This window comes from Arvicanthis niloticus, chromosome 10, assembly GCF_011762505.2.
Source record: "Arvicanthis niloticus isolate mArvNil1 chromosome 10, mArvNil1.pat.X, whole genome shotgun sequence".
Lineage (NCBI taxonomy): Eukaryota > Metazoa > Chordata > Mammalia > Rodentia > Muridae > Arvicanthis > Arvicanthis niloticus.
The window spans coordinates 23,560,416-23,584,477 of record NC_047667.1 but is presented as its reverse complement, the minus strand read 5'-3'; the positions used below and the strand labels follow the sequence as shown (position 1 = coordinate 23,584,477).

General features: G+C 42.6%; 1 protein-coding gene across 3 annotated transcripts in view; it reads right to left on the bottom strand.

Moving 5' to 3' along the window:
• Positions 1–5,584, bottom strand: part of Klhl12 (kelch like family member 12) — a 34,389-nt gene extending 28,805 nt beyond the window's left edge. The window contains exons 1-2 of one of the 3 annotated variants that reach the window (XM_034513154.2): positions 5,397–5,584; positions 2,232–2,453 (exon numbers count right to left, since the gene is read on the bottom strand). In XM_034513154.2, coding sequence (XP_034369045.1) covers positions 2,232–2,453; positions 5,397–5,570 — 396 coding nt within the window. In that variant the 5' untranslated portion in view covers positions 5,571–5,584. The remainder of the gene's footprint in view (positions 1–2,231; positions 2,454–5,396) is intronic. The other 2 variants (XM_034513155.2, XM_076941233.1) reach the window with 2 other exon arrangements.
• Positions 5,585–24,062: the final 18,478 nt, after the last annotated feature.

Here is a 24,062-nt window from a genome sequence, read left to right as displayed (position 1 = left end):
CTAGGGTAAATGACAAACAGGGCAGTATAATAACTGGGCCCACAAATATAGCCGATATTACCATACTTCCTCTCTTATCTGGCTCTAGCAGCTACTTCTTCATTACACTGACAGGTACTTTTTTTTTTTTCCTTATGTACACTGGAGTCTGGTCTGCATGTATCTCTGTGTGAGGGTGTCAAGTCTCCTGGAACTGAAGTTAGATGGTTGTGAACCATAATGTGGGTGCTGGGAAATTGAACCCGGATCCTCTGGAAGAGCAGCCAGTGCTCTTAAGCACTGAGCCATCATCTCTCCAGCCTCATGGTGATGGGTACTAACTAAAGAAAATACTGGTGGTTAGAGACACTTTTTAAAGAGTCTTATCATATCCAGACACGTTGACACACACCCATAACCTCTGTACTTGAAGAGGCTGAGGCAGAAAGATAGAGTATTTCAGGCCAATTTCGTTAAGATTCTTTCTCAAGAACAGATGCACACATACCAGAGGCTTGGAGAGACTGTTAAAGCACTTGCAGCACACATCAGGTGGCTCACAACCATTGGAACTCTAGCTCTGGGGATCTGATGCCCCTGGACTCCAAGGGCACCTGTTTGAACATGATGCACATAAAATTTATGCAGACACACACACGAAACTTTTTCTAAATCTTAAAAGCAAACAAAAAGCCAGCACAATGAAGTAATTCAGATATATGTCTAAGTTTAAGTTTAAATATGTAATAATCATTCATACAACTCAGACTTAAAATACTCATAAAGACTAGTTTAAATATTCTTTTCTTTTTATTTATAATAAATATTTATTCATTTCATGTGAGTACACTGTCGCTATCTTCAGACACACCAGAAGAGGGCATCAGATCCCATTACAGATGGTTGTGAGCCACCATGTGGGTGCTGGGAATTGAACTCAGGACCTCTGGAAGAGCAGTTGGTGCTCTTAACCGCTGAGCCATCTCTCCAGCCCTAGTTTAAATATTCTTACTTTCTCTTTTTAGAAACTTTTAAGGGAGGAGGTGGTGGTCTATCACTTTAATCCCAGCACCTGGGAGGCAGACGCAGGCAGATCTGTGGGTTCAGAGCTGGCCTGGTCTACAGGGTGAGTTCCAGGACAGCTGAGATTACACAGAAAAGCTGTCAGGAGAAGGAAAAAACAAACAAACAAACAAACAAACAAACCCCAAACAAACAGATGGACAGAGCAAGAGCATGCACGCACAAGCACATGTTCAAGTTGGTTCCTTCCGTCTACTATGTGGGTCTCAGGGACTGGAATCTGGTCCATGAGGTTGCTGAACCATCTTGCTGACCCTCCTTTTTTTTTTTTTTTTAAAGTAATTTGGTTTTGGAGAAAATGTCTCATATAGCCTCAAAAAGCCTAAAACTCTGTACATAGGCAAGGATGGTCTTAACCTAGTGGCTTTGTGTATATTGGGCAATCATTAGACCAACCCAGTTAAGTCCCCTGCCCTTGTTTTGAGACAGGGTCTCACCATGAGGCCAGCCTTGAACTCCTGATCATATTTCCACCTCCCAATTGCTGGCAGTGCAGACATGTGCTACCGTGGCACGCTAAGCTAACACTGCAGTTTCACTGAATCCCCTCTTCCCTCACTGGAAGCCGCCCTGAAATCTGCATCAGCAGCATAAATACTCACTTTCTACAGTTACTGATGATTTAAAGGAGCATGCCATCACAATTACTGATGATTTAAAGGAGCATGCCATCACAGTTATTGATGATTTAAAGGAGCATGCCATCACATGTCTTATTCGGAGCTTACCTATTTGACTAACACATCATACAGATTCACTGGTGTACCAGACTATGTTTTTTCATTATTGAGTGCTTTTACACAGGTGTTCTTCTGTAGCTCAGACTGGCCTCAAATTTATGGTGATCTTCCCGCTGTCAAGACTGTAAGTGTGAGCCACTATATCTGGTTTCAGATTTATATTTTATTTATTGAGTACTTGTCTGGAAGTTCTAACAGGGAAGAGTCCTACATTTTTGACCAAAGAATGGTGTGTTGGAAACATCCCCTTGATTGAGCAGGCCCTTCAGAAGACATACAGGACAGTGAAGAAAGAGCTGGCCAGACAGAACAGCAAGATTAACCCTGGTGACCACTTGGCAGACAAATGTCATAGCTGAAGCACCAACACAAGCTATTTTGTCCCTTGAAATGAGAGGACTGTAAGGTTACAATGTGAATTTCACTTACGTAGCAATGACTTGCATTTACCTCACTAGTGAACATGGCACAGAAATAATCACTGCAGGCAGCCAGCACAATCCGATGGGCAGGGAAGTCTTTCTGTTCCACTCTCAAGGTCACATCACAGAGGGTGTTGCTCTTCCTGAGGGAGTTCATTGAGTTGAGGATGGACTTAGCATGAGTGTTTGTCATTATGTCTTTAGGGGCCATAATGCCGCCCATCAAGTACTGCGGAGAAAGAACAGAGGAGTCTTTGGTCAATGAAGCTACAAGGGGAAAAGAATAATGAAGAAGTGAGAAACCAAACATACAATTAGCTCTACAAATTAGGGAACGAAAAGGGCTTCCTTAACCACAAACTTCCACAAATACAATGCACTTCTGACCCTGACACCACCACAATCTGGCCAACACTGACTCCAGTAAAGATTACTTCTTCTTTCTCCAAATTTCACATTCTACATCTTTGGATTCAACCAAGCAAGGAGAAAAATATTAAAAACTAAAGAGCTGATTTGGAACATATACAGATTTTTATCATTTCCCCTAATGAATACTATTTTTTAGTGTTACTACTGCTGTGATAAAACAGCCTGACCAAACAAAAAACAACTTGGGAGGAAAGGGTTTATCTGGCTTACATATCTTGAGTCACAATCCAGTGAGAGGAGCAGAGGTGGGAACTAATATTCCAGAAGGTAGGAGGTGATGCAGAGACAGTGTCAGGGTAGCTTACTGATTTGCTCCTCATGGCTTGCCCAATTTCCCTCCCTCCCTCCCTCCCTTCCTCCCTCCCTCCCTCCCTCCTTCCTTCTTCCCTTCCTTCCTTTTTCTTTTTCTACTTTCTTTTGTTTTCTTGAGACAGGGTTTCTCTGTATAGTCCTGGCTGTCCTGGAACTCACTCTGTAGACCAGGTTGGCTTGGAACAGAGATCTGATTCTCTTTGCCTTCCAAGTGCTGGGATTAAAGGTGTGCATCACCACCAATCAGCTAGCTACTTTCTTACAGAGGCCTCCAGTCCAGAAGTGGCACAGTGAGAAAATCCCTCCCAGACCAATCATTAATTTAAGAAACGCCCTATCAGCTTGACTGCTTGCAGCCTAGTCTTCCTGTAGGTATTATCTTAATTAAGGTTCCCTCCTCTCAGATGACCATAGCTCTTGTCATGCTGACATAAAACTAGCCAGTACAAATACAGTACAGTAATCCAGAACTTGTCTTGATTTGCATGAGGTATATGCAAATACTATGCATTTGACTCTACATGACCTCAGAGTCAGGTGTGGTGGTGTATCCCCTGCAACCCAAGCACTCAGGAGACAGAGGTAGACTGCTGTAAGCTGTAGTTCACCCTAGTCTACAGAATGAGTTCCATAAACAAACAAACAAACAAACTAAGAAGAGCAGCACACTCAGATTTTGGCATCTATGGATTCCTGGAACCAATTCCCTATGTGTATCAGAGAATAAGCAGAATTGCAAAGTTCACTTGTGCGCATCAGTTGAATAATTATGTATTTGAAAGGCAACGTGAGGAATACTTTTCTGAGTGGACAGACTTTAACCATAGGCACTGGTTTGCTCATCCTGACTTGCTAAATTTCCTTTCCTTTCTTTCTACTTTATTTTCTTTTGTTTTCTGTTTTTGGTTGTTTGGGGGACGGGGTGAGACAAGGTTCCTCTGTGTAGCCCTGGCTGTCCTGGAACTCATTCTGTAGACTGGGCTGGCCTTGAACTCACAGAGCTCCACCTCCCTCAGATTCTCCCTTAGATTTTCCTCCTCAGAACACTTTCTGGGGAATGCAATGGAGGTGCTTATGAAAACAGTCTTTTATTTGAGGATGCAAAATTTTCTGAAATGAACCAAGGGAAAAAGAAACTATTCTTCCAAAGTCCACACTCCTAATTTCTTAAGAGTAAAACAGATTCTAAGTTGTCATTTTTTTGTTTAGTAGCTACATCAAAAGCACTCAGAACATTCCCTCCAACAACTCTGAAACATCTGTTTAACAAAAAAGGAGATGATTTGCTAAAGAAAACGTTTTTTGTTTTTAAAAGGTTTGCTTAAGTCAACATAGTTTCTAGTTGTAAGATGCAAGAAACTGGGGATTTGCTGAATTCTCAGTAAGTATCTGAAGATTATGAAGATTTCCTGGTGTCTTAGCACAGGACCCAGCCTGTTACTGAACTTTAAGATTTGTCATAAATGACAGTAACCTCAGGACAGCAACCTTCCTTCCAGTACAAAGCTTGACCATATATTCACCTTTCGGAAACGACACATTCTAGAACAGCTAATATGTGAATAGAGGGGTTCCATTCTGAATCATTCTAGAAGGCTAAAATGAAGAGGTGGCAAAAAAAAAAAAAAAAAAAAAAAAAAGAAGAAGAAGAAGAAGAAGAAAGAAAAAGAAAAAAACGTTCTCCCCTGAGAACACTAAGGTTACCATCAAGTATTAGGGCGACCTAGGTAGACAAGGAGTTAGATATGCGTTAATCGTGGAAAATGAAACTGTATTTTAGTAGCTGTGGCTCTGCTTATGTTCGGACTGCACTAAATCTACCCATGGTCAGAATCTGTGAAGCTGTATTTGGGATGTATCACTGTAGCAGAAACCAAGACAAAGGATACTTTACAAATTGCCAATAACCGCGTTAAAGAGTCTGTGTTCTCAAAAGGCACTGGCTTCATTACAATGTGTTGCAGTTTCCAAACCCCCCATCGCGCACCTTGCTTTTTTTCAAAATTGCTGGGGGTGTGGGGAAGAATGCGTGAAGACCACGTATAATTTCAGAGGGAACGGGGGTTATCTTACCTCCATGCACGAATATACCTTGCACCTCATTAATACCCTTAAGAAACTTCTTTAAAACCCCAATGCACTACTCCTACCTACCTTCGGAGGAAGCCCACCCCAGTCTTTGGAGTATGTAGCTTTGCTAAATAAACGTCCCCTTAACTGTTTCTCGGTTGAATTCTTTCCTTCCAGGTTAAACCTTCTCCCAGGGTAGGCGGCAGCTGCTCGGGAGAAGCTGAGAAGGCAGCACTATGCCTGCAGCGCCCCAGCGCGTCTCCTCCGGACTCGGGGGGTGTACCAGGGCTGGGGGAAGGCCGCGCCCCCGGCTGATGGCAGAAGGGAAAGGCCGTGTGTCAGGGCCGTGCACACTCACCAAGGCTCCCGGGCCGCCCGAGCGGAAGTGCTGGGCGCGGGGCTCGCAGGCGGCTGAGCAGCCAGAGCGCCGCCGCCGCCGCCGCCGCCGCTGCCGCCCGGACCAGCCGCTGCGGAGCAGTCTCCGTGGTAAACTCTGGACTCCAAGCTCGGCGACCGCGCGGGGTGATGACATCACGCCGCGGGAGGGGCGGGCCTCTCCTGGGTTACGTCACGTTAGGGGGCAGAGCCGAGAAGTCCAGCATACCTGAGAGCTCAGAAAAAGAGAAGAAAGTGAGTAGGGTGGACGTGCGGAATAGCGGGCTGGAGGCCAGAAAGTCCCGAGGCTGGCGGTCCCCACGCGGTATGGCAGGCGGTAGGCTGCGTTCCCGTCACACTCTGGATTTCAAAGTTCTCCTGGTCGGTTTGTGAGGAATCAGGGCCCCCTTTCACCACAGGGAGGACTTTTCCCATCCCGGATAACCACAGGGTTTGTCACCACGAGGCGATTGCTTCCTTCACTCCAACCAAGGAAAAGGAATTTGCGGATTGACTGAGCTACCAGAAATTCGTCGCAGTAGGGCAAATTGCAAAGGACCTTCTCAAAAAAGACACCATAGCCACCTCCACTGCCCTGACTCACCATGGTCATTCATTAGTGCTGAGGTTCTTAGGACTTTTGTTTTTGTTGGTCTTGACTTTCTGCCTTGTGGCTGAGAAGGGAAAGATGTTTCTTGTTCCAGCATATATGAATGACTAATTGGATTATCCAGTTTTCCTTTGTACAGGATTTGGTTCTTAAGGATAATAAAGTAGTCAAGTGGGCAGCTTCTTGGTTTTACATAGTGTTTCCTTTCCTGATCCCAAACTGTTCCTGACAGTTAAATATGGTGGATAGAGTGCAGAACTGATAGAAAAATCTGTTGAGGGCACTCTGGAAATATTTGTTAAAATGATCAATGCAGATACATTTTGTTTAGTTTTTGTAGTGTAGTCATCAGACTGTCGTGGCAGGAATGCCTGCCTCCTCACCAAATCTAGACCCAAAACTTCTAGAGCAGATGAACTTAGGGTAGCTAGAAGAGAAGCTAACTATCTTGGGCACCAGGTACATACATGGTGCACATGTATACATGTAGGCAAACCATTTATGCACATAAAATCTTAAAATTACAAAACATCTACTGCCTCTCCAACTACTTCTGCTTTTACATGTAAGCATTTCCCCTAGTAACATCTTTGCCCTTTTTCTTTCATCTGTGCAGATGGTTTCCTGATGAGCAGAAAAACACACAAATTCAAGAATTTCTTTGAGAGAAATTCATAGCAATTTTAGTTACTAATGCTTCCGATGGGATGCAAGGAGGTTGTTTTCTGTTAGGGAAAAGGGTCCTTGGTGAAAACTGCAAATTGTTACATAGGTTACAATAGAAAGAGAGGCTGATGTTAAAGGATTAAGAGTAATGTTGGCCAAGTCTAGAACACTGAGGAAAATGAGGAAGAGAGCTTGTAGCTGGTGTGATGCAGACAAGCTAAACATAACTAGAAGGACAGGGCTCTGGGCCTGTGAAGGGAAACCATTGAGTCCCCCTAAATCATTGAGGAATAGATTCGAGACACTATTGTCCTCTCATATACTCTTACTTCTGATGTTGCTGAGTGTCATAGACTAAAATGTACGGATGGCTGCTAACAGTGGGTTCTACACAGGAGACTACTCACACTACCCCAAAGACAAGGAGCTCAATATGAGAGAAACAAAAAAGACTGCAGCTACATCTTGATGCCTGTGATAGAACTAACACTCGGCAATGGAAAAGCTATGAATTGTTTGTGTAAATGTGGGGACAAAGAAAACATAGTCTAACTAGCAGCCAGCAAGACACCTGGGAGGTCGGGTAGACTCATGTTTGAATGCTTAGCCATAGGGAAATTAGGAGGTATGGCCTTGTTGGGGAAAGTGTGTCACCATGGGGATGGGCCTTGAGGTTTCATATATTCAAGCTCTATCTCCTGTGGCATACAGTCTTCTGCTACCTGTAGGTCAAGAGGTAGTACCCTCAGCTCTTTCTCCAGCACCATGTCTGCCTGCCTGGATGCTGCTGTGCTCTCACTATGATGATATGGACTAAACCTCTGAGCTGTAAGCCAGCCCCAAATAAATGTTTTCCTTTATAAGAGTTAATATGGTCATGTTGTCTCTCTCTTCACAGTAATAAAACCCTAAGATGGTTACCAACAGCTAACAGCAAAAGTTAAGAGACAGAGAGCTTCAACCATCCCTAAAAGAGTGGGGAGCTAGTTAATAGCATCATCTCTCTGGTTGGGTTGGGTTGGGGTAACATGCATAGAGTATGTGAGCCCTCTACTGGCTTGGCCCATAATAGCCAGAGGGTTAGCTAAGATTTATGTATGAATGCTTCACTTGCATATATGCTTGTGCACCAGGTATATGTGCATGCCTGGTGCCCAAGGACATAAGGAGAAGGTATCAGATCCCCTGGAACTGGAAATATGGATGGTTGTGAGCTACCCTATGGCTGATGAGAATTGAATCTGGGTCCTGTGCAAGAACAAGCGCTCTTACCTGCTGAGCCATCTCTTCAGTCTGAATTAACTAATCTTGATAGAAATTACCTCAGTTTTTGTCCAATTTATGCCATTGTCATAAGAAAAAACAAAACCCTATAGACAATGAAGTTTGGTACCTTCTCCCTGTCTTGGAAACCCCTTCCACACTTAGGACTTTCTTTTACTTTTCTTTAGTTTCTCATTTTTCCTTTATTTCTCACATTTATGCAGTTAGGTTTTTTTTTACAGGTTTGTTTATTTATTTGTCTATTTATTTATTATGTATACAGTGTTTTGCCTGCATATATGACTGCAAGCCAGAAGAGGGCACTGATCTCATTATAGATGTTCATTAGTCACCGTGGTTGCTAGGAATTGAACTCAGGACCCCTCTTTGGAAGAGCAGCCAATGCTTTTAACCTCTAAGCCACCACTCCAACCCTATACAATAATTGGTAATAAAGCCTGCTTCTACTTTGCATACTTCCACATAACACTACACCACTAATCTTCATTAGCATTAGACAATGAACTTAGAGCACTGTCCCAGGTTCATCTCTGATGACTGTAAGTGTCCAGTAAATTAAGTTACTAGGTTATGAAGTTGATCAGTGAAGGACTCCATCATTCTCAAAAACCTGCATCATTTCTGAAGTTCTATTTTTTTTTCCCTGACTGAAAATGCATGGGCTGTGGGTGTAGCTTAGTAGAGGTGCATAGGGTTCTGGTTTAATCCATAGCACTGGCATAAACTGATCATGATGGCACATGCTTGTAATCCCTGCACTCCAGAGGTAGAAGCAGAAGAGAAGTTCAAGGTCATCTTCTGTTACATGGTGAGTTCAAGACCAGCCTAGACTACATAACACCTTAAAAAAGAAAAATGGAGAGTGTGTTAGTTGCTTTTTGTTTTTCCATTGCTTTGATAAAAATGCTTGACAAAGCAATTTACGTAAGGATCTGTTCTGGCTCCCAGTCCTGGCAAGGAAGGCATGGAAGCAGGAGTGTGCAGTAGTTGGTCATGTTCAATCAGTATCAGGAAACAGATGGTGAGTTTCACCTGCTGTCTCCTTTTTATTCACTCACAGATCCCAGCCCATGGGATGCTGCTTCTTATGTTCAAGGTGGACGCTCCCACCTCAGTTAATTCTCTCCAGAAACAAACTCAGACCAGAGCACCTAGAGGTTTGTCCTAGGTGATGAAAGATTCCATGAAACTGACAAGCAAAATTCTCCCAGGCAACCTATAGAGTTTAACCTATAGTTAGTTTCTTTTTTATTTATTGATAGGAAAGGGGTAGAATCAGATTCTTAGTATTTATTTTTGGACTTAAGATGATAATTCATTTACTTGCATAGTAAATTTCATGTACAAATAAATAGGAATCTAGGGCATAAGTTAATTAATAAGAAATACAGTTGGAGAAAGAAGGCCATAGTTTCTTGTTACCAGTTAGAAGTTCTTATAAAAACAAAGAAAGATAGTATAATTAGGCAAGGAATTTTTAATCAATCTGAGACTTTTTCTTTTTGAGACAGGTTCTCACTATGTAGGCATAGCTGCCATGGTACTCACTATATAGAACAGACTAGTCTAGAATTCATAGAGATCTGCCTGACTCTGCCTTTGAAGTGGAAAGATTAAAAGTGTGTGTTGCCACCACCAGTGATAATAGGTGAAGTGCAAGTCAGAATGCTGTGAATTCAGAGGTCCAATCTGTAGGAGGAGCTAAGGTGGGAGGAGTAAAGAGAGGAAGAGGCGGAGTAAGGTAGGAAGAGGAGAAGTAAGAGGAGGAGCTAGGAGAAAAGAGAGGAGAGAGAAGGAGACAAGAGGGGAATGGAAGCTGATGTTCGCTTGTCTGTAGCAGTCAAAGGTAGTTGATATATCTAGGTTGGGTATTGGGTTACACCTCTGATTGCAAGAATATCTATCTTGTTATTGATCATTACTAAATATATAAGCCTTTGGATAATCTAAGCATTAGAGTCTTGTCTGTACCAAGCCTGTGTGGTTGGCGGGATGGTCCAGGCACTGCCCAGCCTTGCAGAGACAGTGTGGAAGATTGGCAGAGCCATATCCCATGCTGGCATCTCATGGGTGGTAGGGCTGGTGTTTCTAGCTGGCCGTTTCTAGCTGCAGTGCACAAGTGGCCTCTGGCCACATGGCTGAGCTAGGCAGAGACACCGCAGCTTAGATAGTCGGCTTGACCAGCGGCCACTTTTTAAAATAATTACTACAACACAATCCTGGCTCTCATCTCCAGAAAAAAAAAAAGAGTGTCCTTCTGAAGGCACCTGAGTTGGAAGTCGCTAATATAGGACTAGGGAGAAAATTTGGTAGGCTCAGCAGGTGAAGAGACTTGCCACCAAGCCTGAGGACCTGAGTTCCATCCCTGAGACTCATATGATAAAAAGAGAGAACTGACTTCTGCAAGTTATCCTCTGTGTTAAGGCCTAGTGACCAAGCCAGCTCAGTCAGTCGGCAGGGTCTCGAGGGACGGAGTGAGGACTGAAACGAAAAAGACAGACAACATTGTAACGTAACTCCAGCCAGTGCTGAGGCTGAAGCAGCTTTATTTTTTTTCCATTCTGCTGTTATACCATTCAAGATACATGCAAAGAACAGGGTCAGTTCTAGATCAAAAACAAAGTAGTCAAAGAACAAACAAAGCAATAAACAAAATCCAGTGGTCACTGTGTCTAGGGATTGTCAAGATGACCAAGATACAAGGAATACAATACAATTCCTCGGCTGTATTCATCTTGAGCCTTGTCCTAGCCCAATGTCAAATTCTTGCCAAATTCCTAGAATCGGCACCAAGAGCTCTCCATACCTAGGTAACTGTTGCCTGTCTAGATAGCCATTTTGTGCTGTTACTAATGTTATACGGAAACTTTCACATGCCCAAGTTGATTGCATATTCTGTTAGAGTCTGTGCTTTGGTGCTCTTGGAAACCAATTACAATAGAGGTCAGTTAGAACTGTGTTGTATAGTTAGCCACAATAAGCTTGGACTTGAAACAACCACCGGGCTGCACTTTGCACACCTGTGTATAATAAGCTGCCCTGGGATGGACCCCAACATAAGAGAGACACCTCACCAATATAAGAAGCCATTTGGAATAAGACTTCCATTTTGATTAAGGGTCCAGTAAAGTTTTAAGTTCCCAACACCTCTTTGGGAATTGACATCCTACTTGACAGAAAGAGACATGTACATGGGTAACTGATATCCTGGTTGACAAGTTGAGACTGTCATGGCAGGAAGCACTCGTGAATACCAAAAGACCACCAAGGAGACGTTTCCGATATTATAGCATTGGGATCTCTTTATTATAAGCTCGAGCTTGGGCTCTCCTCTAGCCCAACCCTGACACAGCAGAATGGGAAGGGAAGGCAGAGCAGCCTCAAACCCTCAGCTGGACAGGTTTTTATAGAAAATGGAAGTAAGTGAGGGGAGTGGGGGGGGTGTCTATCCTAGTAAGTATCTAACAATGTAAGCAACAAGTGGGTACTCTGAAGCAAGACCATGTACAACCACAAATTGTGTGAAAGTACATCTGAAACAATCAGACTAATCTTTGATTAACTGTTGCTAGGCTGGCCAAGGACAAGGCGTGGGGGCCTTCCTGGTACATGGGTGCAGCTTGGTTTCTGCTGCAGGTCGGATTCTCAGGCTTTTTTTTTTCTTTAAGGTGAAGGCCAGTCCCAAGGTTTAGCCTCTGAAGACATGAATGTTAAGCAAAGCAAGTCACCACCACAGTTGAATGACCCAACCACTGAGAACAGGATAATGTACACAAAGACATGTTCTCTTCTCCACCTACGCTAACCACTTGCCCCTCCTCATGTACTCCATGTCACCTTGGAGCTGCCTGCCCTGTCTGTCCGTTTGCTGGAGACTGTTGCCTCTCTTGGAACCTACTCAACAAAAGTTGCACCCGTGTGTCAGGCAGCCTCTGTATACCCTTCTGAGTCACCATCATATGTCAAGAGACACCTCTGCACTATGATTCGGAGCATCTCTCCAATGCGCCTCTTTCCCTTCAGGGAAGTCCTTGGACTGAGACTATCAGCACAGCTCCGCAACCTCCCTGAGTCTCTCTATTCCTACAATGACTCCCTTTACTGAGTCTCTCCCACCTCCTGCTTGTTCTGCTCCTGCAAATTTTTTTTTTGTTTGTTTGTTTCTTTTGTTTTTCAAAACAGGGTTTCACTATGTACCCTGGGTCCTGCAACTAGCTCTGTAGACCAGGCTGGTTTCAAACGCACAGAGAGCCACCTGCCTCTGCCTTCCAAGTGTTGGGATATTAAAGCATCCGCCACCACACCCAAGTGGAAAATGATTTTTTATTAGACTACAGAGCAACACCCGACCTCTAGGTTTGTTTTATTTTCCTAAGGAGACAACATTAGGCCTCTAAGATATTTTGAATAAGGATAGACTTTGTATAATAACTTTTATATAATAACTTTTTGTATAATAACTTTGTATAATAACTTTTGTAGTTTATTTAAAATAATATTCAAATAAGGTACTAGATGATGGCCCTCAAAGGTTTGTTGAATTCGGCATTTACAGTGTTTAATGGCAGGAGGAGCAGGAAAGGGTGGAAAGGGCTTTCCACCGTAGCCAGAAATGCCAGCTTCTGGCAGCAGCCCCAAGACCACCTCAAAGGAGATGCACACCAATAAACAGCGTAAGTGTGGCCACATTTCTTTTTCTTTTTTCTATTGGGTATTTTATTTACATTTCAGATGTTATTCCCTTTCCTTATTTTCCCCCCACACCCAGAAACCCCCTATCCCATTCCCCTCCTCCTGCTTCTGTGAGGATGTGCCCCTACCCACCCACCCTCTCCCACTTACCCGCCCTCGAATTCCCCCACACTGGGGCATCCAGCCTTCACCAGACCAATGACCTCTTCTCCGACTTATGCCCAACAAGGCTATCCTCCCCTACATATACAGCTGGAGCCATGGGTGTTCCCAGGCTGGTGGTTTAGACCCTGGGAGCTCTCCCCATGAGGCCTCAAACCCCTTCAGCTCCTTCAGTCTTCTCTCTCACTCCTCCATTGGGAATCCCTTGATCAGTTCAATAGTTAGCTGTGAGCATCCGCCTCTGTATATGTCAAGCTTTGGCAGACCTCTAAGGAAACAGCTACATCAAGCTCCTGTCAGCATGCACTTCCTGACATCCACATCAGCATTTGCCTTTGGTGACTGCACACAGGATGGATACCCAGGTGGAGCAGTCTCTAGATGGCCCCTCCTTCAGTTTCTGTCCTGTTGCCACATTTCTTACTGGGCAAAGAACAGCCCCACACATTGCTTGCTGCCAGGACCTTACTTCAGCTGTTGTTATCTGCCTCTGTGGAAAAACATGTTTTTGCCACATGCAGCTTGACTTTGTGATTGTGTACAGCATGAACACATGAGAATGTTACTCAGGTGAACTCTCTTAACCCCGAGAGTATAAACTGTCTGGTGTTCTGAGTAAAGCTGACTATTGCATGAGACTTTAGTCTGCCTCATTTATCTGCTCCCTCCTCCCAGGTCTCACTGCTTCTGGAGAGGTAAAACACTCCTTCACAGGTGACATCCCAGGATGAGCCTAACATTGAAGTCCAAGATAATATACCCCTTCCTGGGTTGCAAGGAGTTGTGTTCCATCAGCTGATGAGACACATTAAAAACATTACTGAAGTGACAGGACAACCAGAGCCACATAGTGAGACCTTGTCTCAACAAGCAGCCAGGCAGTGGTGGCACACACCTTTAATCCCAGCACTTGGGAGGCAGAAGCAGGAGGATCTCAGTGAGTTTGAAGCCAGCCTGGTCTACAGAGTGAGTTCTGCAACAGCCAGGGCTACAGAGAAACCCTGTCTCTAAATCCCCAAAACCAGCCAAACAAATAAACAAAAAAATTTGATAGTAAAGGTGTGTGTAAAAATAATTTTAGTTTGCTACAACATCTGTGTATAAAATCTGAATTCAAATCTTGTTTAAAAAATAAAATACAATAACAATAAATAGGCATAAAATATTTAAAAGGGTATAAAATATGAACCTATAATTTTTGGTAAGAGACTGCAAATATTTTGGAGAAGGATGAATTTTATATGATAAAATATTTTAAGTAAAGATATGACAGTCAAGAACTGAAGAACCATAAAAGAAAAAGCCAAGTTGTAGCAAGTCATACAGTTTAGTGAGTTATACAGTCCCAGTGAGTTATACAGTCTGAGAGAGTTATACAGTCTGAGAGAGTTATACAGACCCAGTGAACTATACAGGGTTTGTGAGACTTAAGGGTGATATATGCTTGATGATTAATATTTATAAATTCCTAAGGTTAAAATGATTCATGCATAGTAACCAAGAGTGACTTAAAAATATGTCTAATTAAAATGTTGTCTAATCACTTATGTCTTTGCTAACTTCATTAAGCTTTAGTCATTTGGAGAAATTAAGTCATAACAAAAAACGTCCAGTTTCCCCATAGATTGTGTCTATGGCTTAAAGTTTATTTCAATACTAAAAAAGTGTCAACGGGCAGTGGTGGTGCACGCCTTTAATCCCAGCACTTGGGAGGCAGAGGCAGGCAGATTTCTGAGTTGGAGGCCAGCCTGGTCTACAGAGTAAGTTCCAGGACAGCCAGGGCTACACAGAGAAACCCTGTCTCGAAAAGCCAAATAAATAAATAAATAAATAAATAAATAAATAAGTGTCAATTCAAAACTATAATTTGGGGCTGGAGAGATGGCTCAGAGGTTAAGAGCACTGACTGCTCTTCCAGAGGTCCTGAGTTCAATTCCCAGCAACCACATGGTGGCTCACAACCATCTGTAATAGGTTCTGATGCCCTCTTCTGGTGTGTGTGAAGATAGCTATAGTGTTCATGTCATATATATAAAATAAATAAATAAGATCTTAAAAAAAAAAAACCTGTAATTTTTAAGGCTTAAAAATCTTAACAGAGATAAAAGTCATAAAACTCCAATCTTATGAGTTACTAATTTATTATAAACCTTTAAAACAATGATAAGACATAGGATTTAATGACCTTGTAAATGACCTAATGTTTTTATGTGCTCAGAATTGTATTTGTAGTCATGTTAAGCACAAATGTAACTCACTTACAGAGACAAGGTTAGATGGAGAGACCAGTTCAAACAAGTAACTGAAAACAAGCTTAAAGTAAATTTAAATTTTGTTTAATATAAAATAATATTCAATATCAGGTGAATTTAAAAAACTGGTTATGGAAAATTACTTACTTGAGCAAAATGGGTTGAATTTACTATATACTTCCATGGCAGGACATCCCCAGGCCCAAGCAGTACACTTTCCTTTGGATGCGATACTTAACCCCATCAGAGTAAATTGCATGCTAGCCTCATTATAGGATAAGGGAAAATAAGATGACATGGCAGAAATCTGCTGCCCTGGTCTGCTCTGTAGGCCAGACCCCCGTCCCCCCAAAAAAAAACCCTCAAACAAATAAAAACAAACAAAAACCCTTTTCCTCATCCACAGGGAAGGTGAATTACTCATCTGCACCCTCATCCTAAAAGCCTCCAATAACAGAGAGGCAAGTAACAATTACTCTGATCTCAATGTCTCCCTAATTGACATATAGGAATGCTGTGTAAAGGGGAGCCTTGTACCTAAGCCTGCCATACTAATTCAATTGGCTATGCTCTCTACTCTGTATTTCAATTTTTCTCCTCCTAGTAAAAGCTAATTCTGGGGCAGAGTGGTAGTTACAGATTCTGCAAAAAGTCCCTAAGACAATTTTAAATAATTTAAGACAGACACTCTGTCATAGGACCAGTCAACACAGTAGGCTAAACTCTGGACACTCATTTCAACACTGAGTCACAAGTGCCTTCCTGTGGACCCCCTGCAGCTGGGTATAGAAACCAACAGGGCCTGAAGAGGAAGACACCTGGTCTATGGATATAACGCAGACCAGGCTCTCTGAATTCCCTTCAAGAGAAGGATAGAGACCAGCTCTCTAGCCCTGTCCCCATCACAAACCCAGAGCCTGCATGCCTTCTTATGTAGACAACTTAGAAATTCAACACGAACAGAAACAGAAACCATGAAGCCCCTTTTTTTTCCTTTGGACTCATGGTAAAATTAGCCAAAATGCTTCCTATAGGGCTAACCATAAGAAGTTCCCAGGACTGGACTTTAACACAAAATTTGACTAGCTTTGCTATGTTTAAAAATAATAGGTCCATAAGAAATTATCTGATTTCCTGACCATGCATACAAATAAACAGTTGGCCCTCGTAAATGATTGATAAAAAAAAAAAAAGACCAACAATCCCAGGTTTCATAGCTGGTTTTACTGGCTCCATGGCTGACTACTTTACTCATAGGCTCTGTGGGTCATCTTGTTCTTCTTCTAGGTCAGATATCAGGCTGCTTAATGAACTGGTTGTTACCCAGTTACCCAGTACCTTCTTCTTCATAAAAATCAAGGATTTGAAGGTCAAAGAAAGAGGAGAATGAACTGCCCAAAGTAACACTATGTTCCAAGGCTACCTTGACCCAAGTCTAGCTAGGGTTTATATAATTGTGATCTTCTGGGTGGTCTTTGCCTTTAAAAATGCAGCACCAAGAGTCTTCCTGAGGCTTTGGTTTGCTCTTGGTCTCTGGGAAAAGCCAAAGAACTAATCTGGCCTTCTGTGTACGGTGGTCTGTTACTTTCTCACCTGTAACAGTTATGACAGTGTTGAACCCTTTCACAGTGCTGCATACATGTAGGACAAACCCACGCCCCTGTGGAAGGAACCACCGTGGGGTAAGACACAAGAGAACTGCAGGTCCGAAGCAAGCATTTAAATCCCATCCCACACACAAACCCCTCCAGCGGATACAGAAGGTTGCAACCTTCAGGATAGAAAATCGATATAGGAAACAAACTTGAGGAAAGAGCAAATGTTCCAGAAAGGGGGTGGGGGCTGGGGGTGGGGGGAACTACCCTTTGTTACTTCAGCGACACTTGCCTTTGGTAGGTAACTCAATCTACAAATACTAAAAGAAATGCTTAGTTTGTTTTCCTCAAGGGGAGTATCTGATATTCACAAACTAGTTTTGATTGTTTAGCAAGTGCTAAACAATTAAGTCTCAGGCAATGAAGAAATCCTAATAAATGTGCAACCTACTTTAATTGGAACTGAAGTAAGACATTAGCTTTAGGGAGGGTATGTAAGAAGAGGGTTGCAGCTGGGGACATTCCTTGGTGGGGAAGAGCTGAGTTCGGATCCCCAGGGGACTTAGGGGGAGAAAGAAAGAAAAAAAAAGATCAAGTAAACAGCAGCTGGGTGTGGCCATATTTGGCAATAACCCCAGTGCTGAGGGGGAGGAGCTAAGGACAGCACAGCCAGAAAAATGGTGAGCTCCTGGTTGTGTGAGAAACCTTGATTCCAGTGAGTAGGGCAGAGGGTGATGGAGTAGAACACCAGTTGTTAGAACTTTAAGATGTTACAGGTTTGTAGAAAGGAAGCCAGATAAATTGCCCTTCCAGTAAGTTTTATTAGAATTTTTAGCATCATGGTCATAGGCAGCCATGCCAAGGCCTTAAAAGAAGCAAGACTTCAGGCCAGAGGAAGAGTGTCACTGGCTGAGAGCCATCGTGGACAGCATGCCTGGGGTCTTAAAGAGAAACAGCTCTCTATTCCTTCAGTTTTAGGGATTAGGAGAGTTATAGCACCACACCACATACAGCACAATGGGGCCCTGAAAGGAGAGACAGACCCATCAGTTCCAGGGAACAAAGGGGTTTCTTGCTCTTATAAGTTTCCTGGTGGGGGTGGGGGCGGATAGCAAGGCACCTAGCCTACCTGGTAAAAGTCACAAGGCATCAAGAAAGTTGCAATTCGAGGTTGTCTTTTCTTGGGTCTAGGCAGTAGTAGGGTCTGCAGCTGCCGGGGTGGGGCAGGAGCATGGGTGTGAGGGGTGGGGGTAGGGATGCTGGAAACTTCTCGAGCTGCAAGGGCCATAGCAAACCTATTTATGAACTCTCGAGAGGGAGAGGCTGAGGTGGGAGGCATGGCCCAAGTTGGAGAAGAGAGCAGCAGCAATGTTCTCCTGCTGTCCCCCGGCCTCCAAGCTTGCTCAACTGCGTCTCCACCACCCTCCCTGCCATCAAGATAATAGATTAAGCCCCTGAAACTGTAAGCAAAGCCCCAATTAAATGCATTCTTCTATAAGAACTGCCTTGGTCTCTTCACAGCAATTGAACAGTGACTTTCCCAGGTGTCTTGGTGCATGCCTTTAGTCCCAGCCTTCAGGAGGCAGAAGCTCCTGAGTTCGAGGCCAGTCTGGTATACAGAGCAAGTTCCAGGACACACAGAGTTCTAAGGCTACACAAAGAAACCATGTCTGAAAACAAACCTAATGAAAACAAACAAATTAGAAGTTGTGTTGAACTAAGGACAATCCTAAGGAGTGTGACGTCTCTGCTGGCACCTGTCCTCTGCCTCAGCTTTAGCCTCCTTTACTCTCTTCACTAGTAATTCATACACAGAACCAAAGTCTGTATCAGGGGGGAAGGTTCTTTTGGCTTTTTAAAGATTTCTCTTACAGGGAGAAATGACTCTGCTGTTACCTAAATTCCCTGGACAAAAACTTGGGCTAAAAATCTGATTTGGAAGTTTTTGAACCCTATCAGCATTCGGGGGTTGGCTGATAAATTTCTGATCACCCTATACACCCATAAAGTCAAATACCCTGGGATGGAGAGATGGCCTAGTGGTTAAGCACACTGATTGCTCTTGTAGAAGACAGAGTTTGGTTCCCAGCACCTACATGGCAGCCTGACTCCAATTCAAAGAGATCTGATGCCCACTTCTGACCTTCACAGGCTCCTACACATACATGGTGCACATACATATACACAGGTACGGCATTCACACACAAAATAAATAAACTTTAACAAATGTGTTTACTGAATACATCGATTTTTAATTAACAATTCCATTTGTAAAGGGATCTTCCTCTCATGAATGAGCTCTGGTGGCCCCCCTACATCTTGTGTGTTCGTGCAGGCACCATGTCAGGGAATGCATGGGAAGGGGGAAGGTCAGAGGTAGGAGAAAATGGACTCTCACGTGTCACCTTCTGACCTCCACACCTGTGCCATGGCATCCCCATCCCCCCCACAATAATCAGAATTTTAAAAATGAGAAGTTGTGCCAAACTTAGGCTAAATGTGGGAATCTAACTTCTCAACCCTGTTCTCCTCTGCCCCATGATATCGTCATCTGCTTTATCATCTCTCCTTTATTCTTTCTCTAATAATCCATAAACAGAACTGGCATGACTTGCCACCTGGTTGGCTCTTGGGCTTGAACTCAGGTTATCAGAACTGCTTGCACACACGCCTCCCCCAGCCATCTCCCTAGTCCTGATTAGCTCTGTCTACACAACAAACACCAGCTTTTGATCTTTATGGGTTTCACTGGAAACTTCATGCTTCAAAGAAAGGTTTCTACCTTTATACTGAGTACACTGTGATTTGATGTATTGAGCTCTCTTATTGGTATCTGCAGGAATTGTTGATTCCACGTACTCTAAAGTTTGACTAACCTTGACTGGTTTCATTGTTATAAATTCAGATTCACACTCCTTTTTAAACGGCTTTACTTCATCTTGTGTGTGTAGACCATAGGTCATTCCTCACTCATGTAAACTTAGTCTAAAACCTAGCTTGTAATGTGATCTGAATTTTAGGGCAAAACACCCAAGTCTGACAGCCCTCCCAGGCTTGACCACCTGTCTCAATGTACCAATTAAAGACTTGGGTGACACTAAGGATCTAAGAGGAAATGTCATCAACAATGCTGGGAGAGACAAATGGAGAGGCCCAGTGGTCCCCAAGTCCGTTTTTGGAGTACTGATGTTTTAATTTTGAGTAGAGAAAAAAAATGGAAAAAAGTGAAGGGGTGCACATACTGAGCCAGTCTTAGGGAGGCATGGTCTCCATCACTCTGAGCTCTGGTGCCTGATGCAGCAAGACCCTAAGAAGTCCTTCACCTGAGGAGATGGTCTTAGTGTCAGGGTGCATCTGCACCTTCCTAGGTAACTGACATGCAATAACCAGTCTATCCTGGCTTTATGTCCCTGGAATCCAAGGTGACTGCAGGTTTAACATAATCCCCTACCTTCATGTTTCATTAAAATTAGCTGCTCAGTGAGTTAATGTGCTTACATTCCTAACTATATCTTATCTAATCAGGATTAGATTTTATCCAAACACCTCCTACAAGAGGATAGAAACACATCTTCCTGCCAAGAAAACTTCCTAAAAGAGAAAAAGAAAACTACAGGATGAGCCAGAGATGCCAGACTTTAATGCTTCTGCCTGTGTTTCAAATACAGATTTAAAACAAAACAAACAACAAAAAACCATAGTAACTTTATTAAGAAAAAAATGTTTTTAACCAACTGAGTGTAAGCTCCTCTTGTCCTAAAGGATTTTTTTTTCTTCCATAATAGAAAAGGTGAGGGCAAAATTAGAAAGCCAAAGTATGAGATAAAAACATTTGTGAGAGAGAAAAGCTATGACCCCAGCATTTAGGAGACAGAGGCAGGTGGATCTTTATAAATTCAAAGCCAGCCTGGTCTACAGAGAGTTTCAGCCCTGCCTGTGTTATATAGAGGGACCAACTTAAAAAAAATAAAATAAAATCTCTGGTGGTACAGAACTGTAATCCCAGCTACTCTTGAGGCTGACTCAGGGTTAGCCTGGTCTACGGAGTGAGTTGAAGAACAGTCTGATCAATTCAGTGACATTCTCTCTCAAAATAAAGGTAAAAAGCAATTTTTTAGGTCTATAAAAAATATTGATATAAAGTTAGCTAGTTAGGGTTTCTGTTGCTGTGAGGAGACACCCTGACCACGGCAACTCTTATAAAGGACAGCATTTAATTGGGGCTAGCTTACAGGTTCAGAGGTTCAGTCCATTTTCAAGATAGGAAACATGGCAGTGTGCAGGCAGATGTGGTACTAAAGGAGCAGAGAGTTCTACATCTGGGTCTACAAGCAGCAGGGAGACTTTGGTACTGGCTTGAATATTGAAGCCCCAAGCCCGCCCCCACGGACTGCTTCCTCCAATAAGGCCACACTCCTTAATCCCTGTCAAGCAGCACCACTCTCTAATGTCCAAGCATTCAAATCCATGATGCTCTGGGGGCCATTCCTAGTCAATCCACCACAAAAGTAAAGCCCAACTTCCTACATCCGAACACTTCCATTTTAAAAACTGGACTGAAGAACAAGAGTTTTGTTTTTCCCCTTTCCTATATGAAACATTTGATACCTGATGATATTAGATTTTTATCTAAATTTTACATAAAGCCAAAACAGATCCCAATGCTAAGTCTGCATGCTTTCAGATTGAGTTGAAGTCTTCCTTTGCCGGAAAAGCCACCATTGCAGTGGTAGGAAAAATTCTATTACAAAGAATTATTCATGGTGCTGGAGAGATGGCTCAGTGTTTAAGAGTGCTTGTTCTTCCAAAGGATTTGAGTTTTGACCGTGTGTCAGCTCACAACCACATACAGCGTCAGCTTCAAGGGGTCCACACTCCCCTTTCTGGCCTCTGCTGGCTCCCACATACATGGGATATCCACAAGTGCACAAGTGCCATATGTGCACCATCACCTCCTACCCCCAAATAAAATATATCTTTTCAAAACATTTTTGAGACAGGGTTTCTCTGTGTAGCCTTGGCTGTCTGGAAACTTGCTGTGTAGACCAGGCTGGCCTCAAATAAGAACCACCTGCCTCCCTAGTGCTAGGATTAAAGTTGTGCATCATCAAAACACCTGGCTTAAAAAGAAATCCTAAAAGGATATTTTGCTACTTGAGCCAATCCTGCTAAGATGAGTAAATATTTTCATTGTGCTTATTCCTGTGATGGATTAAATAGACAAATGGCACCAACAAAATTAACTGTCAGAAGTGACAAAATCTCTTAGCTTTATTTTAGTAATTTATTCATTTTCTATATTGGTATTCTGAATACATATATGTCTGTGTGAGGGTGATGTTCCCCTAAAACTGGAATTATAGACAGTTATGAGGTGCCATGTGTGTGCTGGGAACTTAACCACTGTCCTCTGGAAGAGCAGCCAGTGCTCTTAACTGCTGAGCCATCTCTCCAGGCCCTAGTGTTTGGCTTCTTTAGCTAAAGAAATTCTCATTTGTGTTACTAAGTTTCAACCCCATTGGAAGCCATGACTTACTTCCTTTGTAAAGGGAATTTTATGAAATGGACCAAGACATAAGCCATCTCTCCTAAAGGGAGACATCACATGTTATAAGGGATGTTTACTATGGTAACTGTAAGTTCAGACTTGGTTATAGACATTTGTCATGTGAACTTCCAGAAGACAAGGACCTAAGTGAGCCACAGCTAAGCTCAGATGACTCTGTCTGTTGGGAAAGACATCACAGCGGAGACCTGGCCAGCCTGGATAAGAAGGGTCCTGTGACTAGTTAACACCTCGGGTGCTGCAGAACAGCAGGACTTCAATGCACGGGTCTTATTTCTCACTTCACATATGGCCTGATTCTTCTGGGGACACATCCATGTGGGTGTCAGGCAAGCTGGGGACAGCTTGCACATTTCTCTCTCATTCTTCCATACACAGTTAAGACCTTTTGTATTTAAGAGCTTTGGCGTCCCTAAATCACCTACTAAAACAAAATCTCCATGTTAGAAGATTCGGAAATTTTTACTAACTTCATACAAGAGTTCTCATTCAGTATAATTCAGGAAAAATCCAGTTTTTAAATGAACACAGATCTCTTTTGAATCTTCCAAAGGAAACATCACGGGGTGTGAGGAGGTATTTCTATTTATATTCAACTTCCTACAACCAAATAAACACATAATCATCTCCCTAATGATAAAGGGGAAAACATACTAACTAGTTCCAACCAAATGGATTACGGTGATTTACTGATATTAAAACAGTTAAAAATATAACAAATTAATCATCTGGGAAGCCCTCTAAGACTTTTACCTATCACAGGAACACTTCTCTACTGACTCTTATTAATAAGAGATACACCAACATCCCAGGTACTTTTTATCCAAACCTTACAAGACCACCAGTTTCCAATGGCAACACTATAGGTTTGTTCTTTTAAAGTCAAATTGACTCAATGTTAGAGAAACAAACAAACAAACCTCTTTGGAGGCATAATAGTCTGTTTTAGAACAAGCTATATTTGCTAAAAATAATGAAGGGCATACTTTTAAAATTTTATGTTAGACGCCCAGTGTGGTGGTGTATGCCTTTAGTCCCAGCATTAGGGAGTAGAAGCCGATGTCTGAGGCCAGCCTGCTCTATAAATAAAGTCCAGGACAGAGAAACCCTGACTCAAAAACAAAAAAACAAACAAACGCTGGGCAGTGGTGGCGCACGCCTTTAATCCCAGCACTTGGGAGGCAGAGGCAGAGGCAGGTGGATTTCTGAGTTCGAGGCCAGCCTGGTCTACCGAGTGAGTTCCAGGACAGCCAAGGCTATACAGAAAAACCCTGTCTCAAAAAACCAAAAAAAAAAAAAAAAAAAAAAAAAAAAAAAAAAAAAAAAAAAAAAAAAAAAACAAACAAAAAAACCCAACAAAAAAAAAAAAAAAACAAAAAAAAAAAAAAAAAAAAAAAAAACAAACAAAAAAACAAAGAAAAAAACCCCACCACAACAAAAAACAAACAAAAAACCCCACAAACAAAACAAAATGATGAAAGACAGGATACAGTGATAAAATATTCACTGAAAAAGAAAGTCAATTTGTAAGGAGTAGTAGTACAAACCTTTGATCCCAGCATTTGAGAGGCAGAAGTAGGCCAGTCTGGTCTACATAGCAAGTGTCAGGCCAGCCAAGGCTGCAGTTAGACCCTGTCTCAAAAAGAAACAAAAACAAAACACCAAAACCACCCACAAACCAAAACCCAACAAACAAAGAACAAATTTTTTAAAAAGGGGGACTTGAAGCTAGAGTTCAGTGGCTCCGAACACTTCCTGTTCTTGCGGAGAACCTGAGTTCCTGGCACCCACATGCTGGTTTTCAACCATCTGTAACTCCAGT